The 15362-nt window shown below is 43.4% G+C and overlaps 1 protein-coding gene and 1 pseudogene across 2 annotated transcripts in view; one reads left to right on the top strand and one right to left on the bottom strand.

The window, feature by feature from the left end:
• LOC120546464 overlaps nt 1–15362 on the top strand; it is a 275615-nt pseudogene that overhangs the window by 223407 nt on the left and 36846 nt on the right.
• The window catches only part of zbtb25 (zinc finger and BTB domain containing 25), a 5030-nt gene continuing 3722 nt past the window's right edge, over nt 14055–15362 (bottom strand). For both annotated transcript variants that reach the window (XM_039781768.1, XM_039781769.1), the window contains exon 3: nt 14055–15356. In XM_039781768.1, coding sequence (XP_039637702.1) covers nt 14216–15356 — 1141 coding nt within the window. In that variant the 3' untranslated portion in view covers nt 14055–14215. The remainder of the gene's footprint in view (nt 15357–15362) is intronic.

Genomic DNA, 15362 nt, shown 5'->3' with positions numbered 1-15362 from the left:
TCTTACAGGGAGGTGTGTTCAGGTGCATTCTGGGCATGCTGGTCTTACAGGGAGGTGTGTTCAGGTGCATTCTGGGCGTGCTGGTCTTTCAGGGAGATGTGTTCAGGTGCATTCTGGGCGTGCTGGTCTTACAGGGAGGTGTGTTCAGGTGCATTCTGGGCGTGCTGGTCTTACAGGGAGATGTGTTCAGGTGCATTCTGGGCGTGCTGGTCTTACAGGGAGGTGTGTTCAGGTGCGTTCTGGGTGTGCTGGTCTTACAGGGAGGTGTGTTCAGGTGCATTCATATCATACAGACCCATTGATGTTAATGGACAGGAGCAGCTGTGACAGCTTCCTGTCTCCTGCAGGTTCTGCAGAACATCCGGTCTGCCAACGCCAACGTGTCCATCCATGGTCTGATCGTCCAGCTCCCTCTGGACTCGGTGAACCACATCGACACGCAACTCATCACCAACGCTGTCGCTCCAGACAAAGACGTGGACGGGTGAGTCTCCAATCAGTCCTCCAAACCCTCCGAGGATATGGGGGGTTCCCACAGTTTTAACCCCATGGTTAACGTTGTGAAACGGTCCCAGTTTGGTTAGGTTTAGTCACCAAAACTACTGAGTTAAGTTGATAAAAAGATGGAGGTTTGGGTTCTTCCCTATGGAAGAAATATTTATTCATAATTCAAATTGAAAGTCCAAAAAGAAATTGAAAGTCCAAAGAGAAAATGAAGCAAGATCAAATTAAAAATATTATTATTATTTTTTTATTCCATTTGGATTTAATATTTGGCTTTTCAATTTCAATTTAACATTGGATTTTCATTTGGACTTGACACATGTCAATGTAAATGAGGAGGCGTGGCCCAAAGGCTGGTGGGAGGGTCTGAAGCGAAAGGGGTGCAGGGGGAGCTGACTGCTGGGGAGCACACTGTTGAGCATCTGTCTGCAGCTTCGCCACCAGGCTACATGATAGAAACTGACGATGTAGGCTAAACACAAACGATCATTTTCTCTTTAGACTTTCAATTTCTCTTTGGACTTTCAATTTGAATTATGAATAAATATTTCCTCCATACTTCCCTTCACGTCACTTCCTGAAGGTTACCACCTGACGCAAAACTTGAATGAACTGAAATGCACTCCTGCACCTTTTTTTATGCTGCTAAATTCTATATATTCTACAAACCCGATTCCAAAAAAGTTGGGACACTGTACAAATTGTGAGTAAAAAAGGAATGGAATAATTTACAAATCTCATAAACTTATATTTAATTCACAATAGAATATAGATAACATATTGAATGTTGAAAGTGAGACATTTTGTAATGTCATGCCAAATATTGGCTCATTTTGGATGTCATGAGAGCTACACATTCCAAAAAAGTTGGGACAGGTAGCAATAAGAGGCCGGAAAAGTTAAATGTACAGATAAGGAACAGCTGGAGGACCAATTTGCAACTCATTATGTCAATTGGCAACATGATTGGGTATAAAAAGAGCCTCTCAGAGTGGCAGTGTCTAGATGGGCAGAGATGGGCAGAGGATCACCAATTCCCCTAATGCTGCAGCGAAAAATAGTGGAGCAATATCAGAAAGGAGTTTCTCAGAGAAAAATTGCAAAGAGTTTGAAGTTATCATCATCTACAGCGCATAATATCATCCATAGATTCAGAGAATCTGGAACAATCTCTGTGCGTAAGGGTCAAGTCCGGAAAACCATACTGGATGCTCGGGCCCTCAGACGGCACTGCATCACATACATACATCAGGAATACTTCCAGAAAACATTGTTGGTGAACACAATGCACCGTGCCATTCACCGTTTCTGGCTAAAACTCTATAGGTCAAAAAAGAAGGCGTATCTAAACAGGATCCAGAAGCGCAGGCGTTTTCTCTGGGCCAAGGATCATTTAAAATGGACTGTGGCAAAGTGGAAAAGTGTTCTGTGGTCAGACGAATCAAAATTTGAAGTTCATTTTGGAAAACTGGGACGCCATGTCATCCGGACTAAAGAGGACAAGGACAACCCAAGTTGTTATCAGCGCTCAGTTCAGAAGCCTGCATCTCTGATGGTATGGGGTTGCATGAGTGCGTGTGGCATGGGCAGCCTACACATCTGGAAAGGCACCATCAATGCTGACAGTTACATCCAAGTTCTAGAACAACATATGCTCCCATCCAGACGTCATCTCTTTCAGGGAAGACCTTGCATTTTCCAACATGACAATGCCAGACCACATACTGCATCAATGACAATGTCATGGCTGCATAGAAGAAGGATCCGGGTACTGAAATGGCCAGCCTTCAGTCCAGATCTTTCACCCATAGAAAACATTTGGCGCATCATAAAGAGGAAGGTGCGACAAAGAAGACCTAAGACAGTTGAGCAACTAGAAGCCTGTATTAGACAAGAATGGGACAACATTCCTATTCATAAACCTGAGCAAGGAAGAAGGCCCAGTCAGTCCTGGCTGATATAAGCCACCCCTTGAACAGCTACTTCATGTTGTTGCCGTCTGGCCGCAGATTCTGTCTGCCTAAATGCAGGACAAACAGACACCAAAACTCTTTTGTTCCTGCTGCTATAGGTTTTGTTAATAATTCAAGGTGAGATGTAGACTTCTGTGTAGTATGTATTTACTTGTGTCCTCCATTGATAGTGTCTGTTGTCTGTATGGCTTATGTGTTGTTTATGTTGCACTTTATTTGCTGCAAAACGAATTGCCCCTCGGGGATAATAAAGACTCCTTGACTTGACTTGTCTCCTCAGTCCCCGGACGTTTGCAGTCTGTTATAAAAAGAAGAGGGGATGCCACACAGTGGTAAACATGGCCTTGTCCCAACTTTTTTGAGATGTGTTGATGCCATAAAATTTAAAATCAACTTATTTTCCCCTTAAAGTGATACATTTTCTCAGTTTAAACATTTGATATGTCATCTATGTTGTATTCTGAATATAATATTGAAATTTGACACTTCCACATCATTGCATTCTGTTTTTATTCACAATTGTACAGTGTCCCAACTTTTTTGGAATCGGATTTGTACATCCAAGTCTACTTCTGCCCTGTCTTCTGTTGTCTGTCCTGTCCCTCGTCTGTCTAAAATGGTCTATTTTAAGTAGTAATTGCACTTTATGTAAAGTCTATAATGTTTGTGCACTAAATGTCTCAAATGTCGTTTTTATAAAATGTTGTTTTTATATATTTTAAATGTGTAACACCACTATATACAGTGTATATGGTTGAAATGATAATAAAACCCACTTGACTTGAACTGGACACCACTACAAAACCTAAATATAGGTCAGAACTACTACGACCACTAGAGGGCTCCACCACTACAGACCTAAATATAGGTCAGAACTACTACAACCACTAGAGGGCTCCACCACTACAGACCTAAATATAGGTCAGAACTACTACGGCCACTAGAGGGCTCCACCACTACTAACCTAAATATAGGTCAGAACTACTACGACCACTAGAGGGCTCCACCACTACTAACCTAAATATAGGTCAGAACTACTTCACGACCACTGGAGGCTCCACCACCACAGACCTAAATATAGGTCAGAACTACTACGGCCACTAGAGGGCTCCCCACTACTGACCTAAATATAGGTCAGAACTACTACGGCCACTAGAGGGCTCCACCACTACAGACCTAAATATAGGTCAGAACTACTAATGCACTTACTAAGGGTCACCACTACTAACCTAAATATAGGTCAGAACTACTACGGCCACTAGAGGGCTCCACCACTACTAACCTAAATATAGGTCAGAACTACTACGACCACTAGAGGGCTCCACCACTACAGACCTAAATATAGGTCAGAACTACTATGACCACTAGAGGGCTCCACCAATACAGACCTAAATATAGGTCAGAACTACTACGACCACTAGAGGGCTCCACCACTACTAACCTAAATATAGGTCAGAACTACTACGACCACTAGAGGCCTCCACCAATACAGACCTAACTATAGGTCAGAATGATGCTGGAACTAACGAGCTAGGGGGAAGTTAGTCAGTGGAGTTTTGAGTTTTATTCTGTTATGTTTCTTTGTCTTTTTGTCCTGTGTGTGTGTGTGTGTGTGTGTGTGTGTGTGTGTGTGTGTGTGTGTAGTCTGAGCTGTATAAATGCAGGGAAGTTGTCTCGAGGAGACCTGACCGACTGCTTTCTCCCCTGCACCCCTAACGGCTGCATGGAGCTCATCAGACAGACAGGTCAAAACTCTGTGTGTGTGTGTGTGTGTGTGTGTGTGTGTGTGTGTGTGTGTGTGTGTGTGTGTGTGTGTGTGTGTGTGTGTGTGTGTGTGTGTGTGGTATAATCTAGTGTGACTGTGGAGAAATCTCTTCTTAAATATCAAAGGTGTCTAGTGTACATTTGACTGTTTTATTCTAAAATATTCATATTTTTCATACAAAATAAGCCTTCAGAACTTTTTTTAAAACTCGTCTTCATTATCTAACTTTGTTCTCCAAATATTTTGACTTGTTTCCTGAAATATTCTTTTCTATGTCAAATATTTAATAATATTTTAATATTTATTTTGCTTAAAATATTTTGACTTTCAAAGTAGCAAAGTAATCCAGAGCTAAAACTCTTCCTTAAAAAAGTGGTCATTAAGTTCATGCAGTCATGTATTAAAGTGCTCATATTCTATCTGTCTGGTGTCTGATCGTTGTTTGTCTTGCTCTCTTGTCTTCATTGCTAGCCTTAATGCCTTGTGGATCATTTCCTTGTGTCTGTGTGTCTGTGTGTGTGTGTGTGTGTGTGTGTGTGTGTGTGTGTGTGTGTGTGTGTGTGTATGTGTCTGTGTGTGTGTGTGTGTGTGTGTGTGTGTGTGTGTGTGTGCCTGCGTGCATGTGTCTGTGTGTCTGTCTGTCTGTGTGTGTGTGTGTGTGTGTTTCTGTCTGTCTGTCAGTCTGTCTGTCAGTCATAAGTCCTTCAACTCAGCATTTGGGTCCAAGTGTCACTATTTCCTTGACATTCACTTTCAAAGTTTTGAAATAATCCAGATCTAAAGCTCCTCCCGTGTGACTTCCTGTTCCTGTAGGCGTGTCTGTGGCGGGGAAACATGCCGTGGTGATTGGCCGCAGTAAGATCGTCGGGGCGCCGATGCATGACCTGCTGCTGTGGAACCACGCCACCGTGACCACCTGTCACTCACAGACCCGCGACTTGCCCCTACAGGTGACATAACTCTCCCTAACAAGTGACATAACTCTCCCCTACAGGTGACATCACTCTCCCCTACAGGTGACATAATTCTCCCCTACAGGTGACATCACTCTCCCCTACAGGTGACATAACTCTCCCCTACAGGTGACATCACTCTCCCCTACAGGTGACATAATTCTCCCCTACAGGTGACATCGCTCTCCCCCAACAGGTGACATAACTCTCCCCAACAGGTGACATAACTCTCCCCTACAGGTGACATCACACTCCCCGTCAGGTGACATCACTATCCCATACAGGTAACATCACTCTCTTCCTACAGGTGACATAACTCTCCCGTACAGGTGACATAACTCTCCCCTACAGGTGACATAACTCTCCCTGACAGGTGACATAACTCTCCCCTACAGGTGACATAACTCTCCCTGACAGGTGACATAACTCTCCCCTACAGGTGACATAATTCTCCCCTACAGGTGACATCGCTCTCCCCCAACAGGTGACATAACTCTCCCCAACAGGTGACATAACTCTCCCCTACAGGTGACATCACACTCCCCGTCAGGTGACATCACTATCCCATACAGGTAACATCACTCTCTTCCTACAGGTGACATAACTCTCCCGTACAGGTGACATCACTAACTCTCCCCTACAGGTGACATAACTCTCCCCTACAGGTGACATAATTCTCCGCTACAGGTGACATCACTCTCCCTTACAGGTGACATCACTCTCCCCTACAGGTGACGTAACTCTCCCCTACAAGTGACATTACTCTCATCGACAGGTGACATCACTCCTCCCAACAGGTGACATCACTCTCCCCTACAGGTCCCCTGTCCGTCTATTTTAACTGAACCAAGCTCGGCCTTTTCATTACCACGAGGTTACAGACACGTCTCTCCTGATTGGCTATCACCTGGGACACAGCCAACAAACCACAGAAAACTAAACTCAAAGCGCTCGGCACACTGTTACAAGGTTACCTGTCTGTGTGATGATGCGTTTCCTGTCTAAATAATGATGTGTATCCTGTGTTTCCAGGTGGGCCGGGCTGATATCCTGGTGGTGGGAGCGGGCCGAGCGGAGATGGTGAGAGGTGATTGGCTGAAGGAGGGAGCCGTGGTCATTGATTGTGGAATCAACCAAGTACCAGGTACCGAATTTACATCCGCTGTTTGTGTGTGTGTGTGTCTGTGTGTGTCTGTGTGTGTTTGTGTGTCTGCGTGTGTGTGTGTGTGTGTGTGTGTGTGTGTCTGTGTGTGTGACCTTTGACCTCTGAGTCGTCCTTTCTGACAGACGAGACGAAGGCAAGCGGTAAACGGGTCGTCGGAGACGTCCACTACGCCTCAGCCAATCAGAGAGCAGGATTCATCACACCTGTTCCAGGAGGGGTGGGGCCGATGACAGTGGCCATGCTCATGCAGGTTCAATTATTAATATTCATTATTTAATTTTTTATTTTTAGTTAAACTATAAGAAGTGACACTGTTAAAGTAAGTTTTAATCATCAGAACATTCTGTCTCAGTTTGATATTTACTTTGTTCTGATTGGTCGACGTTCATCCAATCAGAAAACAGCGTTCTAACAGAGTTAAAACTTGTGTGTTGCAGAACACGGTGCAGAGCGCTCAGCGTTTCCTCCAGAACCAGAAACACTGAAGGTGAAACTTTATCTAATATCAGAAGAATAAGAATTATAGAATTTTATTTTCCTTAAATTGAACTTATTCATCGTTTAAAAACATCTCAAAGTATCCACACAAATCAGAACTCAAGAGACACGTTAGTTTGACTTTATTGTCTCAAAACACAAACTCAGAAAGTATATTTATTTATAATAATAATCGGCGCGATTATCGGCAGGATAGGGAAATTAAAAGTTAATAGATTAAAGAACACGCCCGTCTGGAAATGCCGGAATAAAACCTGACAAAAAAATGTCGACAAAAGGCAACAAAACCGTTTGAACAAACCGTCAAAAACATGAACAATGTGACAAAAAAAACTAAAAAACATTCAACAGAAATGTTGTTGAAAAAGTGACAAAAACAGCAAAGAAAATCTCTAAAAACTTCAACAAAAGCGTCAAAAATGTTGAAAACGAAGACGAAAAAAACTTTTAAAAGCCTAAAAAAAAAAACTGAAAAGCTTTAAAAACAGCTGAAATCTTTCCAGATCAGCTCTGCTCATTAATAATATAATAATATTTATTTATATAATAACCCAGGCAGAAAGGTGTGACCCAAAATGTTCAGAGACTTTAAGGGCCCTATCTTGCACTCAGCGCAGTAAACAGTAAAACACATTGTCACTCAGACACTGTTTTCTCAGAATTCCATGCACTTTATGTGCTAATGCACTTTAATAATGGACTAACATGATCATACTGCATTCTGTGTTTTATATTTTTTTAAGCACTTATAAAGGAAAGGCACTTTTAATGATTGCACTACTGGTTAGATGTAAAAACTGCATTTTGTTGTACTGGTTGTCCTTACTTGTGTAATGACAAAGTTTAATCTAATCTAAGCAATTTATAAGTTTTAATGATATTTATTTTTTCTTCTCTTCCCAAATTGCTGCGGCGACTCACAGTCGACGTTACCGCTGGACGCGGTCAGCTGTTCAGTGGCATCGTCATGGAAAGCAGAGACATCCAACGGGAAATTGATCTAAATATTGATTATTCACTCACTCAGAGTTTTTTTAATTGTTTATAATTTATTTCAATCAATTTTGTGTTTTTAGTCAAAGTGTCCATGATCAATAAAGTTTTACAACATTCATATTTTCATTAGTTTTTTATTCACAAAGAACAAAGTTCAAGTTAAAACAGCCGATTAAAGACAACTTTTTCAGAAGTTTGTTCACTGGGCAGCTTTGTGGCAGAGAATTCCAACAGAAAATGTATTTTATAGCTACGCATGGGGGCGTAGCTAGACTCAGTACAGTGGGGGCGGAGCTTCATCATGGGGCCCTCTGCTACCAAGTCGTTTTAAAATTAAAAATATCTGATGAATGCATATGTTATAATGTGTCCCTTGTTGAGCCAAGTAAGCCTATAAGTCAAATAAAACACAAAGAAAAGAAACATGTTTTGACAAGTTCGTGTTGATGAACAAAGAAAACTGCCAGTCAAGTGAAAATGTTTCAGCACCACGGACAGCAACAGCTGATGGACAGCGGTGGTGCTGAACAGGCCAAGAGCTCTCAATCAGAGCCACACTATATAACTGACATGGCACTATTATATAGTTCCTCAGAACACACCGAAGAGACGAGACCTAATACGTCTCCATAACAGCAGGCGGCGCTAATCTGTGTTGTCGCCCAAAAAATTAGATCAGGCAGCTGATTGGACGAATGCGTCACGTGGGTGCGTCTCGTTCAGAATCCGATCTCATATTTTACTAAAATAGTGTTTCTGAAAACATTTGAAGAGAGAAATAGGCCGTGCAGTTGCTGAATCTGTCTTCATTTCAGATCAACAAAGGTCAGTTTAAAAGATTTTCATCAGATTTTGAGAGACTCTAGTCACGCTCATTCCTCTCGCCATTTCCGGGTGAGTCCCGACGGCCCTGTTTCCAACTGAACGCGTCTGGTCGGCCCAAATGAAGGCCGACAGCTCCTCGTCGTCTGTATCTGGCGGTTGAAGAAGAAGAAGAAGCTTGGCAGCTTTGTTTCTATAGCAATGGAGGTAAAAAATACATCCCTGTGTCCCCTACTTTAGATTCTGTTGCTCCACTCAAAAAGAAGAAGATGAAGCAAAGGAAACTATCACCTTGGTATAACTCCCAAACTCGTAAATTAAAGCAAAACTCACGAAAACTTGAAAGTAAATGGCGCTCCACCAAACTGGAAGAGTCTCGTATGGACTGGCAAGACAGTCTGAAAACGTATAGGAAGGCCCTCAGACATGCCAGATCAGACCATTACTCATCATTAATAGAAGAAAACAAGAACAACCCAAGGTTTCTTTTCAGCACTGTAGCCAGGCTGACAGAGAGTCAGAGCTCTACTGAGCCTTCTATTCCTCTAGCTCTGAGTAGTGACGACTTCATGAGCTTCTTTAATGATAAAATTATAACAATTAGAGATAAAAATTCATCACCTTTTGCCCTCAACTTCCAACGGTTCACCTTTCAATGCAGGACTGCTATAAAGAACGACTAGACCTGACATATACTTAGACTGCTTTTATCCTATAGACCTTCAACAACTAATGGTAAAGGTATCTTCAGCTAAGCCATCTACCTGTCTCTTAGACCCCATCCCAACGTGGCTACTCAAAGAAGCATTACCTGTGGTTAACACTTCATTACTAGATATGATCAATATGTCTCTATTAACAGGTTATGTACCGTAGTCATTTAAAATAGCTGTGATAAAACCTCTTCTGAAAAAAAACACCCTCGATCCTGAGGTCTTAGCAAACTATAGACCTATATCTAACCTTCCCTTTCTCTCCAAGATCCTTGAGAAGGTAGTTGCTAATCAGTTATGTGATTTTCTCCATAGCAACAGTTTATTTGAAGACTTTCAATTAGGATTTAGAAAGAATCATAGCACAGAGACGGCACTGGTGAAAATCACTAACGACGTTCTAACTGCTGCAGACAAAGGACTTGTCTCCATTCTTGTTTTACTAGATCTTAGTGCTGCTTTTGACACTATTGACCATACTATCCTGTTACAGAGATTGGAACACTTAGTCGGAATTAAAGGAATTGCACTAAGCTGGTTTAAGTCCTATTTCTCTGATTGATCTCAATTTGTTAATGTTAATGATAAATCCTCCAAGTACACTAAAGTTAACCATGGCATTCCACAAGGCTCAGTGCTTGGACCTATTCTATTCTCCTTATATATGCTTCCTCTTGGTAATATTATTAGGAAACACTCAATTAACTATCACTGCTATGCGGACGACACCCAATTATACTTATATATAATCAAACCAGACGAAACCAGTCAGTTAGCTAAACTTCAAGCATGTATTAAAGATATAAAATCCTGGATGACCTATAATTTTCTGATGTTAAACTGTAACAAAACTGAAGTTATTGTGCTGGGCCCTAAACACCTCCGAACTTCATTATCTAAAGATATAGCTACTCTGGATGGTGTTGTCCTGGCCTCCAGCACTACTGTCAGAAATCTAGGAGTTAATTTTGATCAGGATATATCCTTTAACGCCCATCTAAAACAAACATCGAAAACAGCCTTTTTTCATCTTCGATTGGAAACTTTGTAAGTACACCAGAAGTTTATGAACACTTGCCTGCTCTCTTCTGCTCTCTGTTGCTGCTGCTGCTGCTACCTGCAGTTAGACTCACAGCAGCAACAACAACAGCCTTTTGTATGCATCCTGTCCCAGAACTGCTTGTTACTAATCTAGCTCTGGGGAGTTTACTCCCCGGAGTCCTTATGTTTCTTCTTCGCAGAGCTATGCTCTGCGATTCCCTGCAATGTCCAGCCGCGTCCCGCTGCGTCTGCCACATCCACCCATGCTCTGCAGCGCCACGTTTCATCCCGCAACGTCCTGCTGTTCATCACTGTTCATCACATCCCGTCAGACACCGCCTACCAAGAGTCTGGGTCTGCCGAGGTTTCTTCCTAAAAGGGAGTTTTTCCTTGCCACTGTCGCAATAGCCATTGCTAATGCTTGCTCTTGAGGGAATTACTGTAATTGTTGGGGCTTTGTAAATTATAGAGTGTGGTCTAGACCTACTCTATCTGTAAAGTGTCTCGAGATAACTCTGTTATGATTTGATACTATAAATAAAATTGAATTGAATTGAATTAAGCAACAGCATATCGACCAATCAGAGAGTCCCACAGGTGACCGTAAGATATATGCCAGCTACAGAGCTCCCCCCAACCCCCAGCTATATATAAATATTTCAACATATTTGTGACTCCTACATGTTGTTTTATTTTGAAATAAGATGAATCTGGTGTTACTGAAGGACTGATGTGGAAACTCAGTTTCCCAGAATGCATCTGCTGGACAGAATCAGATAAACACTAAAACACAAAAAAAAAAAAAAAAAAACCTTCCAAAAAATAAACATTAAAAATTTAGACTCTAAACAAGAAAAATTTTTGTCTTTGTACAAAACAGCACAACACTTATTTTTACAGTGAAACACAGAATGCAGACATTCACCAATCAATGAGCAGTACACCGGTGTGATCCTTTCAAAATAAAATAATATCTCGTGATTATTTTACAGCCTGAACAGAATGTTTTCAAGATTTGTGTCTAACATTATAGGATGGATCCCTACAGACATAGACCTTTTAGTTAAAGAGTAAGATCCTTTTAGTTTAACATGAAACAGCCCCGAAATCACCATCACCAAACTACACCAGACTCCATGTAAATAATCAGGACTTTTAGCGTGTATAGAGCCAGCATATTTCCACCAGACTCCATGTAAATAATCAGGACTTTTATCATCGTAAAACACATTTCATTCAAAGTGGACAAAAACTAAATCAAACTACCAAAAGCCGTCTTGGTTCATCTTTCCACTGTTCCAACAATCACCACTCTGGTTTGGTTGAAATAAACCCTTAATTCACCCATTTACATGTTGAGATATGCTGGCTCTATACACGCTAAAAGTCCTGATTATTTACATGGAGTCTGGTGGAGATATGCTGGGTCTATACATGCTAAAAGTCCTGATTATTAACATGGAGTCTGGTGGAGATATGCTGGCTCTATACACGCTAAAAGTCCTGATTATTTACATGGAGTCTGGTGGAGTTTGGTGATGGTGATTTCGGGGCTGTTTCATGTTAAACTAAAAGGTTCTTACTCTTTAACTAAATATATCTCTGTAGGGATCCTTTCTCTGTGTCTGTATGTGTGTGTGTGTGTGTGTGTGTGTGTGTTACAAAAAGCTGGTGAACTTTGTGAATGATTATTTTCTACTTCTCAGATTGTCAGGAAGCTTAAATCTACAGATGAACAGAAACAAACAACCATCAAACGACCACAGGAAGGCACTGCCGCGTCTTTTCACAATAAAACGTCTCACGACACACGGACGTTAGCTTTACATCGAAGAAACAGCCACACGTGTGAACGCATCGTCTGAGAGGCGTTCGCTGACCGCTGGTGAGCGTGGGAAGATCAGGATTCAACATTTTTACAAAAACAAACAGAATCTGTGGATGTTTTTACAGTTTTCAGAGTTAAACTCTGCAGAATATAGCACACACACAAACACAGACACGCACACACACACTAATACACACACACAGACACGCGCGCATGCATGCACACACACATACACACACACACACACACACAACACACACACACTTTCTAAATGTAGAAAAACTTTCACATGAAACCAGAATTTCATTTTGTTTTTGAAAGACTTAAATCCATCTTCTAAAGAATCTGATGAACTTCCTGTCGATGGACCAGCAGTCTGTCACATTCTGGAATAAAACCTGTAAATGTAAAACACTTTCACTCCATGATGTAATCATCTACATGTAATAGATTACTCTGCATGTGTAATAAATACAAAATGTGAAAGGTTGTTTACGAAAATGTACAAACATTATGATGGATGTTTCTCTACCGGCTTTGAACGACATTCAAAGAAAAACATCCAAAAGGTAATAAATAAGAAATCCTTCTTCACCATGAATATATAATAATATTATAAGTGCTCATGTTATCTTGACTTACGGTGCTTACGAATTTATTACAAAATGCAGAGAAACCTATTTCATATCGTGTTTTTAGGGGTGTGCAAAAAAAAAATCACGTTTCAAGCTCTACCGATTCAAAATCGATTCATATGTTTAAATAATATTAGTGCTGTCAGTTAGACGCCTTATTAACAGCGTTAACAAAAAACCCATTTTAACTTAACTTTAATTTTCAAGCGCGAGATTAAAGATCTTTCTGTCCGTGAAAACTTTGTAGTTTTTTTCACATGCTGTTGCAACAACATAGCCTGACAAGCCAGCCCCACATCCAGATGTTGAGTCTGGGAACTCCCCATTGGTCAGGGCTCAATCCGAGGGTCAGGATAAATGGTTGTCTTTCAAATTCCCTCTGCACGTAATAGGATAGCGCTACAACCAATCAGAGCAACGAAGAAGGTAGCGGAGCTAGCTGATAGATTAAACTTTAAACTCCGAACACATCTTCCTTTTTTAAGAATGACTTCAGAGCCGTTCTTTGTTCTTTTCTCAAAGAAAAGCTGAACTCCAAGTCTTCCAGAAGACCGCTGTTCACCAGCAGCAGCAGCAGCCATAAGCCCCGCCCACCTGCTCTATACACGATGTGATTGGCCTGACCAGATTTTGGGTTTTCCAGCTCGCAAGTCAACGGAGAGTTGCTAGACGACCCTGGCTGCAAATTACATTTGCTGCCGCTAGGGTGGTCTAGATTTCTAGGCTAGCAACAACTAGTACCGTTAGAAAAACTCCAACACCACACCAGATCTAGCTAGACCGGAAACTAAACAACAGGCATGCCACACACACTGGTTTGGGCTCGCGAGCCGGCCAAAGAGTAGCAGGCTAACGTTAGGTTTTGAGTGGATGGCGAGCGCGAGACGCCGAAATGGACGCCAATAAGATTCTGAATGGAAAGTACAGCTGATGGCCGAGCACACAGCTGATGGCTAAGCACACAGCTTTCCATGTTGATAAGAGCATTAAAATGAGAAATAAATAATGGGACAAAAGAAATCAAGGGACATTTAGAATAGAAAAAAATGTGCGATTAATTGCGAGTTAACTATAACATTAATGCGATTAACCGTGATTAAATATTTTAATCGTTTGACAGCACTAAATAATATATATAATATATTTTTTTTATACTGTATGTCTACTGCAATCACATGGGAAAAGTAACTACATTTCCTGAATCGTGCACCCCTACTGCGTTTACGGTTTTATTACAAAATGCGTCAGATGATGACATAATCCTGCTGTTATTAAATAACACGATGTCATGATATAACACGATGTCATGATATAACACGATGTCACTCCACGGGGCCGCCGTCCGCGCTCTCCTGGGAGACTTCAGAGTCCAGCGAGTAACACGAGCTGCCGTTGTCCTGAGCGTCTCTGTTGGCGTCCTCACAGGCTCCGCCCCCGCCGGATGAGGCCCCGCCCTCGGCCACCGCGGCGGCCTCGCAGAAGTGTGCCGAGGCGTGGCAGAGCTGGCTGCAGAGGCGGTTGTACCGCTGATGGCGTGCGGGCTTGCCCGTGTGGCTGTACATGTGCTCTTGCAGCTGGCTCTTGTGCGAGAAGCGCAGGCTGCACACGGCGCAGGCGATCTTACGTTTACGAGAGTGCAGCACGCCAGCGGTGGCGCCAGCGGTTGCCGTGGCGACGCCCCCCTCCCCTGCCCCCCCTCCTCTGCTCCTCCGCAGCTCGGCAGCCAGCTGATTGGCGAGCGCCTGGCTCTGTCTCAGCGCCTCCTCCAGACAGCCTGCGTCCAGCTGCTCGGCGCCGCCAACAGTCGGCCGCTGCTCGGCGCCCGTGGCGTTGTCCTGGGCGTGGTCGAGGGCGTGGTTGAACAGGTGCTCCCGCAGGTCCTCGGGGGACGAGCAACGCTCGCCGCAGCGCGGGCAAAGCAGCGCCAACGCCAGCGCTCGCTCTCTGAAGCTGGGACTGCTGTCCTGAGACTCCGCCCCCTGAGCTTCATCACCATCATCGTCCTCCTCCTCCACTGGTTCCTGCTTGACGCGCGCCGAGATGTCCGATTCTCCACCGGACGCCACGGAGCACACGTTGCGCAGCGCCGCCGCGGCGGCCTGGCGCTCCGACGGGATTCCCTCCAGCCCGATGGCGAGAGACCGCGCCCTCAGACCGTCCTCTGGGGCACCACGGGACACGCCGCCGGCGGTCTTTGAGGCGCCCGTGGCCTCCTTGCCGGCCAGCTGAGAGGAGATCTGGATGCCGTACAGGTTGGACATGCGGACCATGTCGGCGGTTGGGTCGGGTGCGCCGTCGGCGCCGGGTTTTCGGCACAGCTGGTAGGCGTGCAGGAACTTGATGCCATCCTGCAGCCGGCATTGGTCCACCGGCTGCTTGGGACACACGCCGGTGTACATGATGTGGAGCAGGAAGCTGAAGACGTCAGGCTGGATGTCCGTGGGCTGGATCTTTATACACTCGCTGAGG

The sequence above is a fragment of the Perca fluviatilis genome, chromosome 18 (genome assembly GCF_010015445.1).
Source record: "Perca fluviatilis chromosome 18, GENO_Pfluv_1.0, whole genome shotgun sequence".
NCBI lineage: Eukaryota > Metazoa > Chordata > Actinopteri > Perciformes > Percidae > Perca > Perca fluviatilis.
The sequence above is the reverse complement of the archived record's forward strand: the minus strand, read 5'-3'. Positions and strand labels throughout refer to the sequence as shown.